Here is a 26,395-nt window from a genome sequence, read left to right as displayed (position 1 = left end):
TCATAGACACCTGCCTAAGTACACTCGGGACTAGTCTTCAATGGATTATGGCCCAAGGACTTTGGATTCAAGGACGGCGAGATGATCGTTACCATCCTCATTACAAAGATCGACGATGTAAATCTATGTGATTGTCAATCAAAGTAGATCACATATTAGACAGAAAGATCCGTCTGTCTGGAGGAGTCTTTTATTTTGTTGACGTTATCGCTCGTATCTTCTCCGTATATGAGGGGATTCCGTGAAGCCAGACGCAGTCTCCACGGAACATATCCCCAACGACCAGATACAGACCGATCTTTCGGTCAAATCACATATGTGCATGCAAGGCTTGCAGGTAGCTGGAAAAAGCAAGTCTCCCAGCTAGCTAACAAAAGCAAATTATAAGTCTATGAAGGATCTGTACAGATGAATTTTCTTTGGATTTGAAGAATCAAGTTTTGAATGTGGTGGGTGTGATTGGACAGTTGGTATATAGGAGCAGTGCGGGGGACACTGATTTAAATATTTAGGACTCTCAATTGTTATCTTTTGTTTAAAATAATAGTAATTTTGTTAAAATTGATTAAAAAGAGATTGTAATCAGTCTTGTGGATGTGTGTTTACCATTTATAGCAGGATTTCACAGTACTAGCATTAGGTGATTTCTATTATATGCGTTTTTTTACATTAGGGCTTGGCTCTGCGACTCCGTTCAGTTTTGCTTGTGATGCAGCAAAGTGTTGTGTGTATTTATCATCTGCAAAACCACTTTTGCCGCTAGCTCTTTGGCCAGAGTTATTGTCCAAGCCTGTAAGATGGACAGGATTTTGTGTCAGATTTTATCAACATGTCATCCCTGAATTTTGTTGTTGTTGTTTTTTTAATATATGGTTGGATACTCAGTGCCTTGCGGGAGGAAGAAGAAAAAGCATGTATACAAGAGGCGTACAGGTTTTGTAATGCCGAGTTGCAAAGAAAAAAGAAAAAGAAAGAATGACTGCCATGTATAGAATTATGAGATGTTGATATTGGAGAAGATATTGAGTATGATCTGCTCTGTATGTTATATGAACAGATTTTTTTGAGGTATTTCATTATTTGTTGCCACACTTTAGGGTAAACAGATTATGAGATTGATTTGTAATCGCAGTTTATATCCAGTGTACTGTATTTATTGTGTGTGTGTGTGTGTGTGTTGAGTGCCTTAAATTACATAAAGCATTGTTTCTTGAATGCTTGAGGATGCATTTATGATAAATTTATCGGACATGTACTGAATCAGACAATTCATGATTATTAAGAATGGACTTTCTCCTTTTTTTTTTCAGAAAAAAAGAGACATTTCAGATGTTCTAGGAGCAACTTAGATTTGTGTGTATCTGGTGTTGGGGGTAGGTTTCTCCCAATTTTGTGTTTTTCTCAAGAAGATACTGAAAAGTAATAAAGATTATATCAGTTGATGACAGAGAAAAATCAATCATTAAGCAACATGTCTGCCTCATTTGTCTTAAAAAAAAAAACAAACTTTTTATGTGCCACGTTTGCTCGCTCGACTCAGTCAATGGCATGCCAAGTTTGTATATTTTGCTCAAACGCATAAACCCACCCGAACTGAAATTGCTTAAAGGGACTGTGCAGTACTGGTTGAGGTGAGGATTCAGCTTGTAACGTTTTGTGAGATACGTGTATTTAGAAACCACTCTTAAGAAATGTTAAGAGCATACAATTCTAAAGTGAATCAAAAGTTTATTTGATGACAGTCGGTTTTAAAATGACGGAGATATCCAAAAACAAGGTAAAACAAAGAGATCCTAGTAAGATCGTGGCCTGTTGCATTTTATCAGGATCACTTTTTGGATATCTCAGCCAATTCAAGACCGTTTTTCATCAAATAAAAGTTGAATCCTTCTTAGAATTACATGCTCTTACATATTTCGTAAGTGTTTTCTCATTATGTCTCAAAAAATGGTATAAACCTGAAGTTAGGTCTCAACCAAAACTATTCGATCCCTTTAATGCCACAATACAATGTACAGTACAAAGATTTCCGCCTCACTCTATACCTCACTATTCCATTCCTCACACAGCGTGCATTGCTTGGTGGATGAATAGCATTGTTCCATAGGTTTTTTTTTTTTTGGAAAAATTTTAATTTTGTGTCTCTGTTGTGCACATGTGTGCAAAATTCATGCCTCCCAGTCATGGACAATAACAAAACTACACTGGGCATTTGCAAGAAAAATAATCGTAACTTTGTCATAAGATTTACATCACAGCAAAACTTTGCTCACTGCATGTCTAGCATAGACATTTCCATGAAAAGTATCGTGGCTCTGAAAAGCAGAATGTTTTCCACTCCACCCCTAAGCACTTCAGTTGCTTCGCTAAATCACAGTTTCACACTCCAAACCAGCTGAGAAACTTGGCATCTCTGCTTGAGCCAATGTCATTTGCATTTAATACAAGCCATGGCCTACTGTAATAACCTGTTTAGCCACTTGCTGGACAGCCACTTGCTGGACACCCACTCGTGTCCACGGTCAGCAGGTGTGAATTAACATCTCAAAATAATTATTGCACAAGGCACTAAGAAAATGTCCACATTCTTGCATTCTGCACTGAATCTACATAATAACAGGTACACATTTTGTTTATTGTACCTTACTACAATGTATAACAACATTTGATGAGAAGACACCACTGTCATCAAAATTTATCATCATTTTTATTGTATCAAAATTGTGAAACATGATATCGCAAGCCTTGCTTGAAAGACGGCAAATCAATTCTACGCTAAATTTGTCAAGTTGATGTACGTAATCATACAGGAACCAATGTACAATATTGTATGCGTAAATCTCGCAGGCTCCATGATGTTCAGACCTGAAATGTGAAAAGCAAGAAAATAATTACAGAAAATATCCATAGATCTTTCACTTTTCACGTAATATTCAAAACTAATGACCATTATCACTACTGTACACTTAATAATCACCTGCATGTACAATGTGCCATTACTAGTCAATATTCCAACAGTCTTCTATTGCATTGTAATTTTTCATTCTCTTTGGTATTAATCAAAAACTAAAAAAAAAACGCTGATTACACTGCTTTGTCTGCTTGTTCACCTTTTTTTCACTCATTTGCAACCAATCTTTTGTGCACAGATGTAAAGAAAAAGAAGGCAATACAAACTTGTAGATTACATCTTATTTCCAGCTGTTGCATAACGTTGCTGGGGCGACAAGACCTCGTATCTACGAAATGTCAAATGTTCAGGAGAGCCAAAGCACTGGCGAATGGGATAGCCTTTCCTGTGACATGCCGTGGTGGCTTCATTTTTGGAGTAAGACAGTTGGGATTTGGACAGGACATCACTTAACCCATTATTTGACCATTAATCAAAAAAAGTCATTTTCACCAAATTTGCAGATACAAGATCTTGTCACCTCAGCGACGATAAACATGATTGCAACAATAGTTTCATCTTCCATGCAATATAGGCCCATGACTACATCTTTCCCCATTCTTTGGTGAGATATGTTGATGTGTCGGCAAAATATAATTTTGAATATACAAAATATGTGACAATGCTTTTGATTTCATGAACTTTATGCACTAAACATTTCAACTTGGCAATAACATGGCTGAATGAAAGATATATAAACAATAGTATGAGAAATCACTTTCTTGTTAATTCAATGTCATAAAAGAATTTGCACAGCTCTCTTCTTAAATACATACTAAATATAAAATATCCAAATCTGTTCATAGTTTAAAGAATTGACAAACGATCAACAACCAAATAAAGGAATTACATGTATATGAATTGTGTGCTCATACAACTTGAGTTGATAGAAGTAGGGTGTTCCCCCCCCCCCCCCCCCCCCCCCGAAATAATGCATACACCATATATTTCGTGAGATTTTTATTTTAAAAGCCATATATTTCATGATATATATTTTTTTTTTCTTTCCCGAATTTCGCAAGTCAGGGTGCTACTTGCATATTGAACAACACATGAACATATTAACTCTTATCCCCGACATGAAAAGGGCACGCAAACACACATTTTCCCCTCCATTTCGGTTCCATTCGGTCCTCCAAATCATAGATTCAACCACTATTGAAATTGTCAGGAAATCCCCATTAGTGACAAATTAGACTCAATAAATACAGTCAACATTGCTTAAGTCGACTTCGCATAAGTCAAGTCTTCTCTAAAGCGAAAGCTATTTCTTCAGTCCAAATAGATTTGACTTCCCTTACGCAAGGTTGACTGTATATGGCATATGTAGTAAATGACAAGTATATATTGTATGATATCATAAGTGAAACCTCTTGGTAATGAGAATAATACAAAAACAAAAAGTGTATGATGTGAGATGTACAATGTTATCTACTTTCAGTACAACATATTCTTAGTATAACTTATCAAATCCTTTCAGTGCAGTTGTTCCAAAGTCAATATAAAACTCATTGAGTAAGGTTTCACGATCACATTTGTGCTTGGGCTTTCTGAACCATAACAGGTAATTTATTTTAATTTTTTTTTGCACTTTTTTGTTTTTTCGAACATATCTTTTATAAAAGCAATGTCAGATGATGCAACACGGCATCTGTTCATCACGTTTCAACATGCATGATTCAGAAGTCTGCTTGTGACATTGTTTTTTTGCATCCATGATCTCCATTTTTAATTCCTCCCAATCACCATAATATCCGAGACATAGAAATTGCAGGTAAACTTTGACCTTTACTTATTCATTTTTTTTTTCTTACACACTACACACTAGGAATGTTTTGTTTTCATAAGAAAATAATGATTCTATCAAAATAAGTCGTACAATGCATACAATGGCTTCACCTAGTCCATCTTTAACACCTCACCAAAGAAATGTCACATGGAAGGCCTGAAATAGTCGCAAAACATTAGATCCCCCGATATGGGCACTTTTACATTCTCCTCACACCTGGGCCCCATTTCATAAAAGATGTTAGGATGACAACTCTTGCTGGAATGACAACTTTCCACAGCAAACAGCCAATCAGGAAGCTGTATTCTTGTCGTTACCATGACAATAGTCATTCCAGCAAAGAGTTGTCATCAAATAAACTCTTTATGAAATGGGGCCCAGAACTTCCACTGGAGTATAATTTGCCTTGCAAATTTCCACGCAACCACAGAAATGTTCAGAATGCTTGTCACCATACAAACATTTTTTTCTCATAAAATCATCTCTGAAATTTTGATACAGTCAAGTACTATTAAGGAGATCCTATACTTCAACACAAAACCAAGATACACCAGGAACACTTTGCATAAAAACTGGAGAGTTTTAAATTTCAGAACATTCAAGAGTTTTGAAATTCTGACAGGAAGAAACTGTCGGGTGAGCATGAGAAAGGCATTAAGTTGCCACTTAAAGACAACTTAACGCCCTTCTCATTCTCAACCGACGAAACTATGGTAACCATTCTTAAGAATTCCATTGAAATTAAATGCATGACTCGCCAACTGGATTGTGTGTGAGGATATCAACCTCGAGATCTATGGAGTACGTCTCAAAATTCCTGCTTTCCAGCCAAATTACCTTACTATCCAGAATTCTCGGTTTTATGTATCAGGGTATAACGGTGAACCATAATCTCTACACCCTTACATTCACTCCGCCATGCAAACAACCTCTTTCATGGAATATCTTCATCACGGTATCACAATGACTCATCACATCTCATCTTTCTTCTCTCCTCATCACAGTTTCCTTTCCAACATGGGCCATTAGCAAAAGAGTAAAAAAAGTAAAAAAGTAGGGCTCCCTCTGTAGGGCTATTGGAGCACACCATGTCGAGACAGCGCCAGTGTGTGGGGATTGTAGGAGTCGGGAAGCTGCAGAGAGATGAAGAAAACAGTAACTATATGAGACAGCATGTACAATACAACATCAACAACAAATTTTATAGCAGTGTTTATGCTCACAAGAGTAATGGTATGTTTTGAATAGAATACTGTAAAAGTGGTTTCTTTCACGGTGGTTTTATTTTCGCGCTTTTCGCGCTTTGAGGTTGAACCGCGAACTTATCATCACGCGAAAATGTTTTGAACTCGCCGCTTGTTACAACGCTATTGCGCACATGCACACACAAGATTCCACGCATTGAGTGTATGAAATGATGGCCAACACACAGTGATACCGTGCAGTAGGTACAAGCATGTTAGGCCTATAAAGTACTTGAGAGATGGGATTTCAGGTAAGCCTGCATTTGATTTTAATTTCTATTTAATAAATAAAAGAATAATTGAATACTATTTTGGGGTTTCATGTGTAAAATAAAACAGTTATTGCCGACCGTGAATTCACAGATTTTGCCAACCGCGAATTTAAACACACGCGAAAAAGTCGGCACCGATGCAAACCGCGAAAGTTTCTGTATGCGAAAGAAACCACTTTTACAGTAGTAAGTTTTGTCTGGAATCCCAGAACATTTCTAATTTGCGGTCTCATTTTGGTGAGACCTCAGTCATTCTGTTCTTCCAAGTTTACTATTAACCTGTTGAGCACAGGCTGATTTTGCTACAACGTGTATTTCCCATAGACACGTGCCTGAGTATACTCGAGACTCATCCTCAATGGGTTAAACATTCATTAAAGACAACTGATGAGGTGTGGAATTATTTGTGCTTGAAAGGAGACTAGGAAAACCTTTGTGAAGTACACAGATGTTAAATGAAAAGTAGAGAGGTGACTGAAAAATATATATTTTAAAATGGGTTTTAGAATCTCTGCAATCTGATTGGTCAATTGTCATGCATTAATTTTTACTGTTCCACACTGAGCCATGCGTCCGTTAGAATCTGAACACATGGCCATGCGTTTGGTAAAATCCGAACGCATGACTCAAGTCTTGTATAGTGTAGTAGGTGTACCGCACGCATGATTGGGAAAATGGTTGTATTTCATTAATTTATGGGCCAATTTTATAACACAAATGATGCACAGGCCTGTTTCATGGATCAATGAGAATTGGATGCTCTTGCTTAACTTTGGAATGGTCTAGGTTTAAACAGTTCTCGAGTTAAACTTGCGCATCCAATTCTCACCGATCCACTCTCTCCTGTGCATCATTTGTATATTGGCAAGAGGGAATAGAAGGCAGAATAAGAATTGGGCAACAGCATATTAGCCATAGACAGACAGAATGAAGAGTGAATGGGGAGAGGCACTGTGATTAAGAGAATGAAACTTACCTTGGCTCCAAGTCGGGACAAGTATCTGTTGCGAAGGGCGAAAGCACTCCGTGGCGTGATCGAGCCGGATGTGCCTGGCATGTCGGCTCCACTCTTCTCCCTGAAACGGTACAAACATCGCAAGGCATCAAAACCATCGCCAAGTGTCATATAATGCATCAACACTACATTGTATATCAAAGTAACTTGATACAGGTATCTGTACCTGATAACTGCTACCAACTGCTCATTCTTAAAGTTTTTTTTTTTTTGATAACTGTGTAATTCCATATCAATAAAAACAAATAGCATTTAATTACATGCATGATCATCAAAGCATTAACCCCTTTAGGACAAGCTGATTTTGCTACAACACACATTTTTCATAGACACCTGCCCGAGTATACTCAGGACTAGTCTTCAACCACATGTGGATGTATACCACCTTACATATTGTTCAATGTTGTGAACAAAATGGCAAGGAAACTTACAATACACTTCAATCTTAGTATAAACAAAGAGTTAAACAAACAAAAAAACTTTAATAAAGAATTAAGCACGAAATTTCAAAATCGCTCTGCACAGTGACTGCTTGGCGATGTTATAATATGACAAAATACAGTTAATTTCCTAAGCCAGGTTGAGTGCGGGAGAACTTTTTTGTATAAGATTACGAATAATCAAGACGCATTTATCGCTGGAGATGCCTTGTCAAGACATGCACACAGCAAGGACTCTACTTCTAATACTGTCCTGATCCACCAAGATGTACACACACGCATCTCCATGGCAACAACGAGGTCATACTCACTGCGCAAGCTCGGCCTCCTTCTTCGCTATCTTCTTCCTCTCGCCCGTGGACATGTTGAGGGCACCCCCTCTGGAGGAGTCAATGAGGTAGAGCAGCACACAACAGATCATGGCCACTTTGTGAAGGAGGGAGAGAAGGAGCACCATCAGGGTAACATCAAATTTTTACTATTAAAACTAGATTTTTTTTTTCATCAGAAAATTGAATATTCCTTTTGCAAATGTCACAAAATTTTGCACAGTTGAAGAATAATGTCTCCCAACATCATGTATGACATCTTACTGTTTTAAATACACCTCCAAGAGTTTTTTTTTTTTTTTTTAAGAAATGAAAAACTTAGCCAATGTCACTTGAGAATACGCCCCCCTTTTAAAGTTTTGAACAAATAATAATGGTTGGGATTTTGGGGGGATGCACATAAATTCACTGGAAATGTATACTTTTTAATCTCCCTCCATCATAAAGAAGTTTCCAAGTTGTACGATTTTGAGGAAAGGTCTGAATTACCTTCCTCTACAATATAACAACTTATGAATGCAATCTACTTTTCAGTGTTACAAAAAGGTCACACAAGCGTTAACCCAAAGTGTCTCACAAACTATATTTTTGTGGTTTGGTACCTTATCTTTTATTATAGGTTTTTACTACTCATTGTGCATGTTTCAATTATCAAGGTTCAAAAAAAAAAATTCCTTTATTGAGCCCTACAAAACATGGGGAGTGTCACATCATGGTAACCGAATGAAGGGTCAAGGGGTCATTTCATAAAAATGATTTCATATTGAGAAGAATGCAGCAATTAAAGGACTATTTCAGCACTGCTGTCAAACCGCAGCCTGCATGTATCCAGAGGACACCATGTCTACACAAGTGAAAGGTAAAAATGTCAGAAGTAAAAATGTCAGAGGTAAAAATGTCAGAGGTAAAAAAAATGTCAGAGGTAAAAATGTCAGAAGTAAAAATGAGGTAAAACATTTTTACTTCTGACATTTTTACATCTGACATTCTTACCTCTGACATTTTTACCTGACATTTTTACCTCTTGACATTTTTACCTCTGACATTATTACCTCTGACATTTTTACCACTGACATTTTTACTTCTGACATTTTTACTTCTGACATTTTTACCTCTGACATTTTTACCACTGACATTTTTACTTCTGACATTTTTTCCTCTGACATTTTTACCTCTGACATTATTACACCGAACCTACACAACATCCTAAAAAATGATAATATGAAAATCCCTTGATAGCAGGAACAAGACTGAGCGGTTGTGATTTCGAAATTCTGATTCTATCTATGTCCGGCTTGAGAGTCCTACCACAAAGGCAGGTGAGGTTGAAGACTTCATAGAGCAGGTAGCCATTCCCGTCCACGAGGAGTCCAGCGATGACAGCCACCACGGCCAGACCCAGGTTCTGGATGGACTGCATGCTGCATGATGCAAGGAGACAGGATTCAGCAGATGCGGATTGAAGAGTTGATAGTACAGTACTCTCCGCATAATCGGGTAGGCTCGGGCAAAGCGTTTCTTACCCGATTAAGCGGAGTACCCGATTAACAGAAGAACACGGCTCATTCACATTTGACACACACAATGTGTATGTACATCAAATGCATTGTATACACTGCACCGAAAACCTACACTGTATGCTTAACACGCGTGCTTGCACGGCACATTATACATACCTTACACTTGCTCAGTCAGGAGCGATAATTTACACCCTTTTTATGGACAAATATGTCTTCATAAAACTTTGTGGTTCGACTATAGACTCCTCGCTAACGTGGAAATTTGACATTCATGATTTCTCAAAGTGTTATATCTGTGATAAAATGTGGGCAGAAAGTAGATTAGAAAAAAAAATTACCCATTTATGCGGAGAGGCAACCCAATTATCAGGTAATTTTAATGTGCATTGGAACTGACTTTGACATTTCTACCCAATTAAACGGAGTACCCGTTTAAGCGATACCCGATTACGCGGAGAGTACTGTATAGGAGTTTATCGTTCCTCTATTATAAAACACCTTTAAAAAAATGGAGCTTTCAAATTGGTCCATTACTCATCAAGTGATGTGCAGTTAAAATTTCCATTGCACGCTGTTGCTGTCAGTCATGCAATTTTGTTTGGGAGGTCTCAATTCGCGAAGAATTAGACTCGCTGCACATATGGTGCATACAGTATCTTCTACATAAAGAAATCTACTCATTGAGAAAATTTATTGCCATTATTATCTTCATTTCTTAGCACAATGAATATCTTCATTGCAAATAATTATAATTATGACCGATATTGTTTCCATCCTCCCCCTCACCATTGTTAAAGTTGTGATCAACATCACCACCATCATCACCATTATCATCATCATCATCATCATCATCACCATTATAATCATCATCATCACCATCATTACTATTGAACCTTAAATCTTGGTTATAATCACTTTCAGCAGCTCCTTGAAGCTATCCCAGAATGGTATTATCATCATCATCGTCGTCGTCATTGTCACCATCGTTGTCGTCGTCGTCATCGTCGTCATCATCATCATCATCATCATCACCATCATCATTATCATCACAATCATCATCCTTTCTCATAAAACCCTGGCAGTGCTCACCATCCATACGATGTGCCTAGTTGATGCTCAGGCATGATGAAGGCTACTATGGGCCATAGTGCACAAGCCAAGATGGAGTAGGCGATACCCATCAGCGTCTGAAGGCAGGAAAGACAGATACAACATTAAAATATTACCGTATTGCTGATGGCAACGCATCTAGATGGTGATATGGAAAGGTAGATATTGAATAAGGGAGGAAAATATTGCATATCCTACAGCACATTGAAAAAAACATTTCTGCTGCAGGGGATGATAACTGCTAGATATTATCAAGCTAAGATGCATCAATTTCAATTAAATTTCAATCTCTACGAACTTCACTGACGAAATTCCGGTTACAGCGAAATAAAAATTCAGGCCGCAGCATTATCCTCCCTTTGTTTTTTTATTGTTTATTTGTTTAGTTACAACAAAATTTTGATATAACGAAAGAGAACTGCCAGTCCCGAGAACTTTGTTATAATGGGAGTCCACGGTACACAAAATTCTTTTGTGTTAAAAACTAGACAATTTGATTCAAAATTTAGGGACATTATTCAAGTTGTTGAAAGATTATTACATTACATATGACTGTAAGATGTAACTAAAAGTCAAATGATACAGTCAATTTTGTACAGGCATGCAAGTATACATTGTAGATTCTTTCTTTCTTCCTTCCTTTTTTTATGTACAGTTTTGCATCATACATATCTATCAGTCCCACTGCAAAGAGCATACTACACAAGAAAAGGCTTCATTAAAGGGACTGTACAGTAGTGGTTGAGGTGAGGATTCAGGTTTATAACATTCCTAAGTGAGATCATGAGAAACCTCTTATGAAATATGAAAGAGCATGCAAATTTAAGAAGGATTTAATGTTTATTTGATGAAAATTGGTTTTCAAATGGCTGAGATATCCTTTCATTAAGATCTCTTTGTTTCACCTTGTTTTTGGATATCTCAGCCATTTCAAAACCGATTTTCATCAAATAAACTTTTGATTCCCCTTCGAATTGCATGCTCTTTGACATCTCATAGAGTGCTTTCTGAATATCTCGCAAAACGTTAAAAGCTAAATCTTCTCCTCAACCAGAACTGTACAGTCCCTTTTAAAAAATTAAAAAAAATTAAATATAAATGACTAAGTTTCAGCTCACCATTGTGACAAACGGATTAAGAAATGTAAAGGCAAGAGCACCGTGAGACACCAAGGTTAACAAGATGCCAAGGCCAACCCAGAATATATTTTTGCCTGTTCTGTCGACGACGAACCCCAGAACAGGTGATGCTGCCGCGGAAATGAAGTACACAAGGCTGTGCCGGGAAATGTCAGAAAAAAAAGAAAAAAAAATTAGGGACATTAGTTGTGGAAAGTGGAAAAGAAAGGGGAAAAAAAAGACAGAACATCCATTCTTACCTATGTATCATATCATTTACGAACAGTTAAAGTGCTTTTAGCAAGATGATATTTGCATTAATTCTTTTTAAAAGTCTGCACACACGTTTTTCAGCATACATGTAATCGAAGTTGTCAATGCATGACTTGAGCTACTGCGGAGATCTGTGCCCAGAAGTATAGCACTTGGGTCATATGGCCCAGACTGTGGCCAATAGGGCCTGAAGGGAAGTCTGCAAGCAACTCTTCCGGAGGGTTGGTAGGGCAAAGCCCCCCACCCCCTACCCCAGAGACTCCAACTCTCCCGTTTTCGACGGGAGATCTCCCGCCGAAAGCCCATTTTTGCAAAATCTCCCGTTCTCCCGCTTGAGATTTAATTTCTCCCGCCCTGGCTCTGTGTCTCCCGCTTGAAATGATTTCTTACTTAATATCATTGTATGTTAAAAAATAAGCCTTAGATAGCACGAGAGAGCATCTAGAACCCTAGAGCTTCCAGGGCCCTTAAGCGGGCCCTGGACCCCGGCCGCAAGGAACTTCGCGCTTTGTGCTCGTGATGTGCGCTTTGCGCACATCAAATTGGAGTCTCTCGTTTGCTAGGGGTTTCAGGCGGGAGAATCTCCCGATCAGAAGGTGCTTGGGGTTGGAGTCTCTGCTACCCCACCCCCAACATATCAGTACTCTCAGATCTTTGGAGTTAAGAACTCTTCCACCTACTCTCAAAGTGGTCCTTGTGACAACAGATAACATTATTTCTTGACATGTTTGTTAATTTTTTCCTGACATGTTTGTTAATTTTTTTTCCGACATGTTTGTTAATTTACAGATCAGCAGTTGCGATCTTAACAAATTTTCATTTGTAGAGGGAGACAAACTGAAGAAACTCAAACCTGACATTATTTCTTGTTTCAAAATGGCCAAGTGATGTAACAGCATCACATGAGCTAAAATAATTAAATTTCATCCCAGAGCATATCCTGGAACATGTCTTCCTCCCCTGAATAAATAAGACTTCAACCATGATGACTTTGGGGTCAGTGCATCAGGGGCTAGAGGACTACCTCCACTTTAGCAAGTCTCTGATAATTCAGAGAATTTATTTGTGAAAAAATGAGCAAAGAAAATGGGATTCCATTCAGAGAATAAGCAGATCTAGGTGATAAGTATAATGGTCTCCAAATTTCTGATTTTGTCACTACTGCAGTGATTATGACACTGCATCTGTGAATACTCCGAGGTAACTTTGTCTCTTTTGTAGTCACTGAAAAGCAAACTTCATAATTGGAATATCATAATATGTGACCATGCACCACAAACGAACAAAAAGTCGCACACACTGATTTTGAGTGAGGACTGCAAATAGGTGAAATGGGTCAACAGAGCCGATGTTGACTTTTTCATATTTTCTGAAATGGCAAGTCTTCTTCTACATTATGCTAAAATTTGGGATCATAAAATGGGCAGGAAAGTGTGCTTTTTAGCCGTTTTTCTGGAACATTATTTGGCAGAATAGTGTGATTTGGTGTGTCTTTAGAGTCTCGTTTTCATTTCTTAAAAACCTTGTACACACTCTTCACTTTCAAGTCCTATAACTTTTGAAAGGATGGCGCTACTGCTTTGAAAGTTGGCATTAATGAAGGACAGAATGTGTTAAGAAGGCATAATCAATTTCAATTTAATCTGATAATCCCTTCATTGTTGTTACTCCGGTGGTTTACATCCTGGTTTTTGTCCCATTCATTGCACATCCAACACGGCTTGTTAAAGATTAAGCGCTTGAATAGACGCTGCACTTCAGAGCCTCTTTTCTCAGTTCACACTTTTCCTGAGTGTGTGCCTTCTTTCCATTATTTAGATAGGTTAGGAGAGTCCATTTGATTTGAGTTATACATCATTTTAAAGCTAAAAGTCTGCTCTTTCAGAATATGCTCTTAACTAAAATTTTATGTCTGGCGACTTTTTGTTTGTTTTGTGGTGCAGGGTCACATATTTTATACAGTGAGCTGCCGGTACAGTACTACTGGCATTGGTACATACCTGTTGACCAAGCTGGCTTGAGCAGTTGACATGTTGAATTTATCCTGGAAGAATACCCTGGAAGGCCATAACAGAAAAAGCATAATTTAGTCACTACTGGAGGATACAGAGGCAAGTGGCTGTCGCTTATTAACACATTGAGGACAGGCTGATTTTGCTACAACACGCATTCCCCATAGACACCTGCCCGAGTATACTAAGGACTCGTCTTCTACAGGTTACGATGTTTAGACTTGGGATGCTGATACATGGGAAAAAACCACAGCATGTCAAAAGTAACAAAACAGCAACTTTGAACTCAAGTAATTAGATAGTTTATAACATTATTGATGTTGTGATAAGTGATAAGTGACTGCCATTTTCCAAATCACATTTAAACTTATACATGTGTACATATGTCACTATAATCAATCAGTTTCAACATAAGAGTGCCCCTTTTCACAGTAAAGCTAACATATTGTAATTTGAAGTTTTAGTCACGCTTCAGCAAATCTCTTTTACTCTTTAACTTTCCAACACTACCCCCCAAAATCCACAAATAAACGTTTCAAAATGTGGCTTTTTTCCTGCCACTATACCGATCAACATGTCTATCCCACATCTCGTAACCCCCGAATAACTTAAACATTCTCAATTAAACCTAATTTTTGTCTAATTCCAGCACAAATCCTGATCGAAACGGCCAAAAATATTTCATTTCCCCCGTCCTGGGATACCCACACTCCAAGGCCGATAAATGGGAAGATAGTCACGTAGTAGAAGACACAGATGAGGAAGATCAGCCAGAGTGTGGCAGGGAAGTCTTTGATGTCCGACAGCTTGATCGTTTCACCTGATGTAGAGCATTCAACACATTCAAGTTACTTCTTACATTCCTTCTTCTTTTTTCTTTTTTTTTTTTTTTACAAAGCAAAATTTGACAGTACTTTAAAACAGACATGTTATGTTTTTGTTGCTTCTCAATCAATTTTTACTGGTCACTTATCTCATTATAAACGAGTATTCACTCTAGATGCAGAATTTAAGTTTATTTTTCAAGATTCAAAAACATCATCTTGTCTTCTTTCCATGATAAGCTTCAGTTTTCCAGGTTAATGCTTTCTCTCCATCTATAATAGTGTGGTATGTTTCACGTATGATCACTCCCTATACAGCAAATGGAACTTGTTTATACTTATCTACATATTCACTAACTAGTACTTAGCAACTATTTGTCATTACCATTACATCCTTATCTGTTCATTAATCTATTGATTGATTTGTATTTATATATTTACAAGTGCATTATTATGCATTTGTTGGTGTCAGGTTCCAAAATACTGTGGGAAAAGAAAGAAAAAAACAAACAAAACAAAACTAGACTTCCTTTAAAGGTCACCAACACGCAAGAGTAATTCAATGTTCCTTGGAATGGATTTATTACCCATACATACATGCACGTTCATCTCACTGAACACTCAAAATGGATGGTAAAAATAATACCACTGCCACTATTACGTAACTTTGGTCGTGGAGTATAAGCCAGTGATCATAATCCCCACCACTGCACAACTCATAACTGTCAGTGACCCTTTACCACAAAACCCAAAAGAAGTCACTCAATAAGACTATCTAGCTAATGTTAGATATACACGTGTAACAGAGAAAATTCCCACCTTGAACCTTGATGTTTGTTAGTTTGTTTGTTTTTTCATCAAATTTGAATGAATGTCCTTTACCCATCAAAACAGATGATAGAAAAATAAACATGTGCTAATGATCCATATTTCAATAAGAAAATGTAACTTTTTATTGGTTTTGTGATGCATGGTCACTCACATTCACAATACCAAGGGTTGACTGACCCAATATGATTAAGAAAGATTTCAAGTTTACCACACACATCTGTGTATTTACTTTTCAGTCACTTGCAACAAACTGATCATCTACCAGATGTGCAAATACAGTGTACCTGTCTTTTACCACTGCATGATTTTTTTTTGCATTCCTTCTAATTGGGTTATTAGACGTGGTTGTAGATGTTTTCTCGATGGTAAACTTTGGACATTTTCAGATATGGGTCATGCTGCCAATATGTATTGTGGGCGTAATTCTGTGCCTCTTTGTAATGTCTCACCTGTTTTTCCAGAATCACGTTTCAATATTCGTGCAGCTCGGATGTCAAAGTAGCCGAGCAGCGAGGCACAGAAAATAGAGAACACGCACATTCCAGCTCCTATTATTGTGATGTGATACAAAGAAAGAAACAAACAACAAGACAAGAACATGAGGGGATATTCACACACTATGAACAGGTAGTGATTGGATGCTATAAGACATATTTCCCATAGATATCATGTACATACCTAGTCTTCAACAGGTTATAGTAAGGGATAAACTATGGTTTGCTTTTATGATGACCAATTATTAAATCTGTTAACTATCACCTGAAACCAGTCTTGAATATTTTGATCCTTGCAGGTAACTTGTATCATGTAGGGGCTGAGCTGCAAATATGCTGTGTGTAGGCATCACACAGCCAACACGGTTTCCATGCATCCATAGGGCACAAACACAATAATTTGATATGTTATGTACTTCATTATCCATGGAAGTGCATGCTCACAGCCATAAGACAGAAACCAATAAATCAAACACAAGCATCTACACTCACCGACCCACAGAGCAAAAGCTAGTTTCGTGTTGCTGGGCAGGCTGGGATCCAGCTTATTATAAATGGGGACTTCTGCATTCATGTTCAGCGTGCTACCCTGAAATAGACAGACAGTTTAAACAACACTAATAAAATCACTTTCACATCTATATCAGAATGATTGGTACATCTTTGGATGACATTCACTATTGAAACCAGCTTACATGCGCATAGACATTTTCTTGAGGACATGTGATATGCATCATTTAATAACATGTTAATTTCCAGAAGAATGCTACACTTATTTATACGTTCTGACTTTTAAAAGGGAGCTGTAGAAACTGTTTGCATGGTAGGTGCACCTCCATTCTTAATATTGGATTATTATTGCCAAGTTCTTTCGTATGGAGTGCTTGAATAAAATGGGTGATATTTTCATTGATTCAAAGACAATACTTGAAATTACAAATGTGATTTTCTGATACTCATTACTCAATATTTGACAGTAGTTGAGCATTCTACATTCTAATGACTAATCTTATATCTCTGAGGTCACCTGTCATACTTCACAAAGTTTGAGGGGAATTTTAAAAAAAAATGAAGACAAATTTCACTTTTCTGCTCATCATGAACAAAACAAGTCTAGAGTGAATAACAACCAAGAGACTTGGTATCTCTCGAACCCTTTCTGCACATGTGCATGTAAAACAACCACATATAATCAGAGAAAAGTTGTTACCACTCTTGAAAAGCTGAGCTGCAGACCGAAGACCATGTTGAGTTCTTTGCCCTTAAACCAAGCCACTGAGTATGTGTTCTGTGCCACAGCAAGATTCTCCCCTCCCAGGCTGCACCAAAATATGAAGGAACAAAAAATAAAGCAAAGGCATGAAAAATACCCTCTATTATATGAGGGGGGGGGGGGGAATAAAAACAATCAAAAGTGGGTCAACATGTCAATTCTGCACAAGTTCTAACAGATAGCCCTCTGAATGTGTCCTCCAAACAAGCGTCCAGCTCATAAGTAATGCCCTTGTTACGTGAATATTGCACAAATATATCTTGCGTTCTTACCTGTCTCTGTTCTTTATACTTGTACCTGTCTACTTGAATGAATGGCATGATTTTTCTATATAAATGTATTACATGTATGTCTTTTAATTTTTTTAATAATTTAGATGTGGAAATACATGCAAAAAATGAATGATAGAATGAGGGCTTATTCTTTGTTTATGTAAATCAAGATTTGATTGAAACAGCAATAGATGCAGTGGGGCATTGTGTCCCTACAGTTTTTTGTTGCCCTCTTAGGTCAAGAATGGACAAGACCGAGGTAAGGAGATTAAAATGCTGCAGTTCTCACCCGAAGATGAATCGTCCAACCAGCATGGTTGTGTAGCTGTCAATTGTTGCCCCCAGGGCAAATATGCATTGTCCCACCAGGACAAACATGCCAAATATCAGTGTGCCTAGCCTGAAAACAAAAGAGACACAAAAACACTGAAATGGATAATGACATCACTTCATTACTGACAGTCTACTATAGGGCGAAATGATCACGAGACAAACCAAGTTACTGGCACCAGTCAGGCTTGTGTCTGTGGAGAAATGCATGTTATATCTAAATGAAATCTTCTCCACCAGGTGAATACATGTAATAGACCTCTACTGCTGATTGTGACTGAGGGAAACGTGGCTCCCTAAAACTCAATTTGGCTCCCTAAAAAGGTCCCTGAGGAGCCCGGCTGGCTTCCTAGAAAAAAAGTTAAGGTCAAGCCCTGCACCTGTATGTACTACATTGTATTAACCCATCCTGGATAGACTGTGTGATAGACCGATCAGTAATCATCAAACCTGCTGTAAATCACATGACTATCTAATTCTCTTTCGACAGCAAGCACTGCTCAATGAAGGAAAGGGATTTTCACATACAGTTGGGCTATACCCAAAATCATACATAATATCTCATTTATACATTGTACCATCACCAAGAGTATGCTTGGATGAGTGTCGCACAAGTTATGTAATACTATACACACAGTATAAAATACAAGCATAAACATGTGTAAAACTTGAAAACTGCCCCAAATAGGCTGGCTACATGTAGTTACACATCTAGTCATGGTCATCCTGGTTATAGTGTCACAAAAACTATTTACTCTTAAGAGCTTTGTAACCTTGTTCAAAGTATGCACATTATACCTTTCTTTTATACATTTTATTATATAAATAGGGCATGCTCTATGGTGCAATATACTGGATTGTAGAACGACAAATTATCCCGAGTGCTGTTTTGTTTCACCTCGGCCTGCGGCCTCGGTGAGTAGAATTGCACGAGGGCTAATTCAGTATTTGAAGTTCTACAGTCCAGTACTGGTGCATCGATACAACATGCCCTAATTGTTATAGTAAATAGGTCCCTCGATCTACATGTATTTTCCGTAGGTCTAGGCCCTAGATCTACATTGTAACATCAGACTCACCGTACCGTACTGATTTCTTGCACGCAGAGTTAACAGCAACCTTGCTTACGTACAGCGCTAGTACAGCCACCTATAATGCGTATTGCAGAGCAGACTTGTGTATGATACTGCTACAACCTGTACATTCTGCATCCAGTGCTCTATGCGCGCATACGTTGAAATGCTTGGCCTTGTTCTACTACGTCCCTCACTGCGCGAATCTCTGCGTACATAAAGCGTACAGTGTAGGTGTGCTGTAAGTGTTCGGTACAGTGGCAGGCCGTCTATATACCGAAGTTTTTCCACAATCACATGATGCAATCCAACCAATCACAACGCAAATTCTACTCTATACCTATTTATTATAGTTATTCGAATAATGTTTTTGCAAAGTTTTGCAATCTTGTTCAAAGAATGCACATGTAAACATTTTGGGTGGTTTTTTTTTTCTTACACAATGTACAGGTTTGATAATTCTTTGAATAAGGGGGGTATAAATCCCCAAAGTTGAAGATCACTAGTGAATACTTCTGCATGCACGAAAATACTTACACTTGAATTTTAAGACTTTATAAAGCACAAAAGCACAAAGTCCCAATACTACAGGAATTTACTGTAAGTCTTTTGATGCAAATTCTAGAACTGTAAATACATATAATTTTTGTTTCTTTTGAGAATTGACACAAGTATACAAATAAGATGCAAGTTAGTACATGAACTCATCAATCAGGAAACATGGTACCGAGGTACCTGAAGAGATAACAAATTCATAGGCTGTAAATTGTATAATGACCACTTGTGGTTGACAAGAACAGCAATGTACTTTCTAGGGCTTTGGCAGTCACACGAGGGCATTGAATTAAACAAAAACAACAACAACAAAGTGATTTTCCCACTTGCCAAAGTGGGCATCTGAGCAAGTTTCTGTGACTTTTAACATGTGAGTACCCTTCGTTTCACTAGAAGTAACAGCAATTGAAGTTAAATTTGCCCATGGCATGCAGGGATGATGGTTTAAATTTGAAGCACCCTGCTCACTCAGTTTCAGGTTTACCTGATGCCGAAAACTTTGTCCAGCAGGAATCCACCACAGAAGCAGAGCACAACATTGGGCCATGAGTAAAGTGAGTACAGCAGCATGAATCTTGTGGTGTCTACATTCATTGCCTGTATGAAAGATACACATAAATGTGGACTGCAAAGTACAAATTGTTGTATGGCATGCCTGAACAAAGACTTCTGGTAGTGTAAATTGGGTTTGGGGAAGGTTACGTACAAAAGATCACACAGCATGATGGATACGATACCGGCACTCGTTCTTTAACAGTTTGTTTGTAAATTGACGTACAAGTAACGCAACATTACAGTTGAACAACAATGCAACAACACGCAATATGCAATAGAGTATTTTGTCATCTTATTTCATGGACTGTAAACAGCTTGCCAACCATTATCGACTACGGGTGACTTGCCACATCAGAAATTTTCTCCTTAACTAAGTAGCCCTACTTTATTACAGGCAAGTTCATTACAGCTCTGTATCTATAGCAAAAATCACCACAAGACTAACGATCATGTAACATGCATTCCTAATACATCATTTGAAACAGAATTTCCTCCTCAAACCATAATATTTTGTATATTTTATTGCATTGAATTTCAAATGATTTATTTCACATGACTGCTATATAATAATAATAATAATAATATAATGTTCTTATATAGCGCAATTCAACACAAAATAGGTTCTCAAAGCGCTTTACATACATACATAAGGGCAAGTCCAAGATAAGGTCCCCTCAGAAGGCAAAATTTCATCTTTGCTCAATATTGACATGTTTGGTATCGTTTTGAAGCTTATGAGTTGAAGTTTTGATTTCCATGGAGGAAAAAATTATATTGCGTAAATTTATGCAAATTTCAAGGGCTTCATTTGCATAAATGTGAAACACAGCGTTACGTATGGGACATTTATAAAAATTCATATTAATTCAAAGGAAAGCAAATGATATTTGATTAATATGTGGACATAAGAAGTTCATCAAATAGTTTAACTTGGTATGAAAATCTAGGGATTATGCAAATGATTATGCAAATTAGCTCGTGTCCTATCATGAGATGTCCCATACGTAACAAATTGAGGTCATTTTTTTAGGTTTTTTCTGAAATTGCTAAGGTTATATTAATGCCCTTTTGGAAAGTTCTAATTTATTGTTTAGAGAAATTAAATACCATAGAAAAAAGAAAAACCATTAAAAGGAATATTTTTTATTAGGCATTGAAATAATGTTACGTATGGGACAAATGCGTTACGTATGGGACATCCTCATACATAATGCATGTGAATGCATGTAGCTAGCTGGGAAGGTCTCTCAGTACACAAATGGTCAATCATCCTGAAGAAAGCATCCCAACATTGTAGCTACTTTTTGAGTTATAGACACTTTAAACAATACATGTACTTGACTGAACAAGTTTCAGAAAGGGGGAGGGGAAAATGGCAAAATACACAATGAAAAATCAGCATTAAAGGGATGGTATAGTTTTTTGCAGAAATGGGGATTCAGTTTTCAACATTTAATGAGATGATTGGAAACCAATTATATGAATTACCAAAGAGCATACAATCCTAAGACTAGAGGAATTCAAAGTTTAGTGATGGAGATCCAATTTGAAATGGTTGTGATATAAATATTTAAAAAAAGAAATAAAGTAAAATGATTTTTTTTTTTTATTGCAAGTGATACACAAATTGTCCGTATTCAGGTTTCAATAATAGCCACGACAAAATTCATGGGTATACATACTGAGGTGTGACTCGAATCAATGACCTGACTGCTAGACAGACATCATATACAGTGTATCTACTCAATCACTGGGGTTCCACGCAGCAGGTATTGCTTATTTATAAAAATTAATATTTCCTGTGTCAAGTTGTTTTTTATTGAAACGAAATGGCAAACTGCCCTTCATCAATGGAAGTAAACACTTTAAACTACTCAATTTTTCAGTAGTAACTATCCTGATAAAAATAGGGCATACATACTCAGGTTGGTCATAAAAATATAGAATATGATTAAATATGATTATGGGGAATATTGTTCCCTTGTCAATCTGGATCAGTATTTGACTAGTTTCAACTGATTCAATTTCAATAATTATGCACAAATTTGTCTATTGGTATTTTGCAAAATTACTTTGCAAAATACCCATAAACATGTCTCTATACACACTAAACGAATGGGGGACATAGGGCATGCATACTCAGGTTGGTCATAAAAATATAAAAATATGATTGAATATGATTAGGATGGTGAATATTTGGGGAATATTGTTTCCTTGACAATCTGGATCAGTATTTGAGTAGTTTCAACTGATTTTACTTCAATAATTATGCAAAATACCCATAAACATGGTTCTTCACACACTAAATGAATGGGGGACAAACTGTCCCATACGTAAATGTCCCATACGTAACACGTCATGTCTGTCTTTAAGTAGAACCTGTAATTAGAGCTTTTTGCCTAATGACACGAAACTTACTTGTGATAATCTTGAGTGTTGTGACTTTCATCACAGTGAGTTACAAGTTGTAGAATGAAATACTTTCAGAGAGTTTTGAGGTTGAAAAAGATGTTCAAAAATACAAAATTTTTCTGGTCCCATACGTAACGGCACATATTTTCTCTTCTAGAATATAATTGTGAAGGTCATTTTTCTCCATTTTTTGCATGATTATACTTCTCCTAGATACCAATCACCATGATAAAGTTTAATATGATCAAAAGCCATTAACACTATTTTTCAGGTCATAAAAGTCTCTGAATGTCCCATACGTAACGCGCGTGTTATCTTGGACTTGCCCATAATGAAACAAAGTCACAACTGAAAAGTGGCAAACCACATATCATAACAGTATAATTCTAATACTACTGGAAAGTTACTGAACATTGTATGCTGAACGAAATAAGTGAGTTTTCAATTGTTTTTTGAACAGTTCAGAGTTTTCTTGGGATCGGAGTAGCTGAGGAAGGGAGTTTCAGAGGACTGGACCTGCATGGGCAAAAGTCCTTTCACCGTATCTCTTGGTCCTTCTTGTGTTAACTTGAAGCAGGTGCTGAGAATGACTACTTAAAAGCTAGCAACAATGGGACCAACATTTCTGGTCATCCCCGAAGGACTATTAAAGCAACAAGGAAAATGTGATTTGACAATGGACATAATCACTGCTGCCACAGGATTCAAACCAGTGACTTCTAGCTCTATAGTCCACAGTCTATCTAATGAGCCACAACTCCTTAACCAGTACTAAAGGCACATGTACACAACCCACAGTCCCAACCACAACACACAAAAATATACATCCCTTTGTACATCAAAAGATGTAGGAACACAAATTATGTTTAATATTATACACATTGTAGCACATGCATGGATTGTGTGTCAAAACATTTGTTTCGGAAGTACGCTGTGTATTCTACCGTATTTGGCAAAGTTTGACACCCCCGAGACTCAATACAGTACCACAATGTGAAAGTAATTTGAGGCACGTCATGATATCAGACAAGTCCTTTCTCTGCCTTATTTTGTTCCATTTAACTTTTTCTCTTCTTTAAAAAAATTCTATCACCCCTCTCTCCTCTAGATCTCTCCCTCTTCCTTACTCCCCTTGTCTCTCTTTCTCTTTCCTTATCACTATATTCCATGAGGATCATTTAGGACCCCTTATTTTATTGTATTAATGTTATGTATCATGGGTTACCAAAGAGTCAAACTTTAAGCTCATTGGCAAGCGTTCAGTATGGAAATATATTACACACATAATTGTGTTACATTATTTAATGTGCATATACCATAATATATTATATGTAATGAAAACTGTTGAAATTGTAGGAAATAGCCATGGTGTACAATGTATAGCACCATGTTTGATGATATTGCTGAAAATATGGAATTGTAAAGTGATGCCATACAGAGAATAAATCATATCAAATCAAATCAAATCAAATCAAATCAAATCAAATCAAATCAAATCAAATCAAATCAAATCAAATCAAATCAAATCAAACAATGTACCTCTTTGATCTGGTCTTGAAGAGCTGCTGGGTTGTCATAGCAGAAATAGCTTCCTGTGTAAAGTGATAAGTAAAAAAACAATGATAAAAAAATACTTGTGTTGTTTGAAGGTTTGCAGCGTACATGTAGATACTTGTAGTACATTGTATGCAGATCCTGACCACATGACAGTACTCCTCTACACATGACTCATGACTCATGTTCAATGAAATAGAATCTTCCAGGTCAAGGGGGCTTCAAATAAAGATTAAAAGACAGTGGTAGAATGAACAATGCACAAAACAGGCACACACACACACGTACATCATTGTACAAATACCTTGCTTTACGTAAAATTTATATAAATTGATATGCGTACATGCTTGTTGTGCTCATTTCATTTTGTAATCCTTTCAAAATCAATTCCACAACTACAGCGTACTACAACTGGATCTTCAAAATCCACATTATCATGTAGCATAGGCCTACACTGTACGTTTGGACCTACTACTCATCGACTGCCTGTTTATTTGCTTGATAAGAATATTTAAATCAATGAAATTCCAAGTAAAAAATTGACCTACGTGATTGAGAAAATCCAGCACTATCAAATGCCGTTGTTCCCTTTTCGATTCAAAGTTTCAGTGCAAAAATATCGCCGTCGAACTTGCGTGGCCTTGTTTCAGCTCCCCACGGTAACGCTCCTTATTTATATCGACCACTGTTTTTGCATTGACAATGCCACTAACCGAGTTGTATTGAACACCGTGTTGTACGAAGCTATTTAGAAACTTCCATCTAGACATTACATTACGATTCAGTAAAAATATTCATTCGAAATTTTGTCCTCGATTAAAACCATTGATGAACAGTGAATTTTTGTGTTTTCCCACACCATCCTCATCAACAGTCAAAGCCAATCCATTTTTATGTGCTTTGCGCGCAGTGAAGTGCGAACTAAGTGTTCAGTGCGCCAATTAATACGCGGTCGGTTTAAAAGACGGTGGTCGATATGTACACATGTACATTGTAGTAGGGCTATCATACTTTGTTGAGTCTATAACCGTTACAGCTACACACATGGTACTTTGGTAGTTTGCAGACCCCTCAATTTCCAATTCTTATCACACAACTGTAAAACCTAAATTTTCCACATCCACATGTAAATCAAACACATCCACAAAGCTTGCAAAAATCTTCAAGTTTGAAGGAGGCAAACTGAACTACGCCTCTACGGTGAACCAGAAGAAGAAGATTTGAGTGGTGGATTCAATTTATCCATACAAATTAATTTATCACAAACACCAATTGACAACAGAAGTAGACTTCTAAATCAAGGCAATAACATATAAATTACAATCCCATGGCCATATTCCAATACAATATTATTCATAACTTGTAAGCTTGATTGTTGAACTTGAATGAGTGGCTTTTTTAAGTTTGTAAAGTTTAATACAGTTTACAAACAAACGAAGCTTAGCCAGTGTTAACGTTTAGTTCTCACCAAAACTAAGAAAACAGATGAGAATAAGCATGAGATATCGGTGAAGAGGTTTCCGGGGATCACAGGCCGCTGTCGCACCGCAGCCTGTCAGTTCCACGTCGTCATCGTCGTGTTCCTCTTCCTCGACAACCCTCCCATCATTTGATGCATGATGATTTCTGTCGGGCCTACCACTGACAAGCGGGGAGTTCCCGTCATCGTAATTGTAGTCACCGTCTGCCATGATTTGGTCTACTAGTACTACTTCTATCCGATACTGTAGAGTTCTAGACCCCAAACTTACAAAGTAGCAGAGATAGTAGACAGTGATTATACGCCTCTAAAATCCGTCAATTATCACGACATTGGTAATCAGAGCAGGACAACTTTCTGACTGACCAGCATTCTACACACTCAAGTGCAACTCAATCACGGTAGGCCTACTCGTTGCCTGTCCATTCACTACAATGCACACACAGTGCAGTGCAAAGGGTTTACAAAGTTCTCTTCCTCTTTGAGCTCCACTCCACTGCTCCTCCGCTGTTGTTGATTGTTGCAACTGCAGCTGGTCACGAGTCACGATGGAGCATAGTCATCTCGACCCTTCATCTATTCGACGTTTCCTGATAAACACATCGACACAATACATCAACATAATGTCCTGAGGAGATCAAGAAATAATGTATAGGAACTGTTGATGTCA

At 37.4% G+C, this 26,395-nt stretch overlaps 1 protein-coding gene across 1 annotated transcript; it reads right to left on the bottom strand.

The window, feature by feature from the left end:
• Positions 1-4,117: 4,117 nt before the first annotated feature.
• LOC139732047 (lysosomal dipeptide transporter MFSD1-like) lies at positions 4,118-26,217 on the bottom strand. Its single transcript, XM_071642926.1, has 15 exons — positions 25,714-26,217; positions 24,231-24,283; positions 20,209-20,321; positions 18,056-18,166; positions 17,432-17,540; positions 16,714-16,810; positions 16,177-16,275; positions 14,781-14,892; positions 14,061-14,117; positions 11,788-11,944; positions 10,649-10,746; positions 9,348-9,460; positions 8,022-8,136; positions 7,232-7,331; positions 4,118-5,872 (listed from the first exon to the last, which is right to left on the bottom strand). The coding sequence occupies exons 1-15, from the start codon at positions 25,934-25,936 to the stop codon at positions 5,813-5,815; spliced, it is 1,617 nt and encodes a 538-aa protein (XP_071499027.1). The 5' UTR covers positions 25,937-26,217; the 3' UTR covers positions 4,118-5,812.
• Between the last annotated feature and the right edge of the window lie 178 nt (positions 26,218-26,395).

The sequence above is a fragment of the Diadema antillarum genome, unplaced genomic scaffold (assembly GCF_040938485.1).
Source record: "Diadema antillarum isolate AM-2024a unplaced genomic scaffold, OU_Dant_1.0 seq00000398_RagTag, whole genome shotgun sequence".
Classification (NCBI taxonomy): Eukaryota; Metazoa; Echinodermata; class Echinoidea; order Diadematoida; family Diadematidae; genus Diadema; species Diadema antillarum.
This window is presented reverse-complemented; position numbering and strand designations above follow the sequence as displayed.